At 50.9% G+C, this 1,446-nt stretch overlaps 1 protein-coding gene across 1 annotated transcript; it reads left to right on the top strand.

The window, feature by feature from the left end:
• Nucleotides 1-648: 648 nt before the first annotated feature.
• On the top strand, nucleotides 649-1,185 carry EAH_00015250 (hypothetical protein, conserved; the record flags this gene model as incomplete). Its single annotated transcript, XM_013391204.1, has 1 exon — nucleotides 649-1,185. One exon carries the CDS (start codon nucleotides 649-651, stop codon nucleotides 1,183-1,185), a length of 537 nt encoding a protein of 178 aa, XP_013246658.1.
• Between the last annotated feature and the right edge of the window lie 261 nt (nucleotides 1,186-1,446).

Genomic DNA, 1,446 nt, shown 5'->3' with positions numbered 1-1,446 from the left:
ACTCGACCAACGACAGGCAGCACGAATGATCAGGAAAAGATGCCGCAGTATGTTTCAGAACCTAACTGCAGACAGCTTTGCAGCAAGAAAAACCGGCCGACCTTCCAGAACGTATTGAAGCTGCACGAGCCTAACAAGGAGCTGGGTGATAAGAATGAGCAACTAAAGGCCTAGCAACATGTTTCATGATCATCGTAGCATGTTTCAACAGCTAATTAAGACAAGGACAAACATCTCCTGAGGTGGAGCCGTCTCGGCAGCTCACCGCAGTTCCCTCCGACCATCTAATCTTAGGTGCTGCGATCCCCAAGGCACAGAATTGATAATAAATAACAAATAAAACAATAAAACAACCAAGTATAGAAGGCAGGGGCACCCCTCGACGAGGAAAACAGGTTTTGCAGTTGCTCGTTTCCGAGTGGTTGCAGTCCCTGGCCACCACCACCCGAAGCCGCCTTTGCCAGCCCCATTTGTAGGGCCTCTCTGAGTCCATTTATTATCGAATCGTTTTTTTAACTTGTCCTGTTCCCTCTTTTTTCAGTGATTCCGGCCATTTGTAGTGCCGGGCTTTGCAACCTGTGTCATTAGGACACGCGCTTGGCATGCGATGACTTTAAAGCGGGCGTAAACATTTAGACGCAGAGCAAAATGGGTTATTTTTCTCGTGGTCTTCGTTGGGTTTTTGACGTTTCTAATCCACATGACCCCAAGCTGCGAGGGTGGGTGCATCCTACGTGCGCCTTGGCAATCAATTTGAGCTTGGCTCTTCTCGTTGCTTGCGCTGCCTTCTTGGCGGCTCCCCCAGCATTTCACGAGGCCTGGCTGCAGCACCAGCCCCTTACAGTAGTCCATTTCACACAAGGTGCTGTTTCCCTCCTTCAGAGCTCCAATGCAGTTGGCCTCTACCGCGTCTTGCAGTGGCTAAGACAAACAGCTGGGCAGTTCCTGCTGCCCGAGAAGTTGCTTGCCTTCGACCGACAACAGGCCTTTGCACTGTATACGTGGAAAGAAGAAGGATTTGACCCTCGTTATCTTGGAACTCTTCTTGCAATTTACGTCGCACTTATGCTCGCCAGCCGTTTGTACGAGAAGGGGCCAGTGATGCTCTACGACGCGGCCTGGGCCTGCAACTTAGCCTTACTTCTAACAGCTGCTGGTGAGCAAGCAAGTAGCCACATGCTTTAGACTCTGATTGCCATTTCGGATTTCTCGCATTGGAATGTAACGCTTCATCCAGAGGACGGGTTGCGGTGTCTGCGCAGCGCTGTGGCTCAACATCCCCTTCCTCGTCAGCGCTTGCTCCTGCTGGGTAGCTGTAGGTGAGGGCTCTGTCAATAGAAAAAAAGAGCACAGAAGCTGTCATGTTCTATGCGGACACGTCATTTGGTGGCTATATATGCGCGGTCTGCCTCTTGTGAATGCCGTTTGAACACGGGCTCATCAGTG

The sequence above is a fragment of the Eimeria acervulina genome, genomic scaffold (genome assembly GCF_000499425.1).
Source record: "Eimeria acervulina Houghton genomic scaffold, Eah_scaff91, whole genome shotgun sequence".
Taxonomy (NCBI): domain Eukaryota; phylum Apicomplexa; class Conoidasida; order Eucoccidiorida; family Eimeriidae; genus Eimeria; species Eimeria acervulina.
Note: the sequence above shows the minus strand (reverse complement) of the source record. Positions and strands in the feature narration are given on the sequence as shown.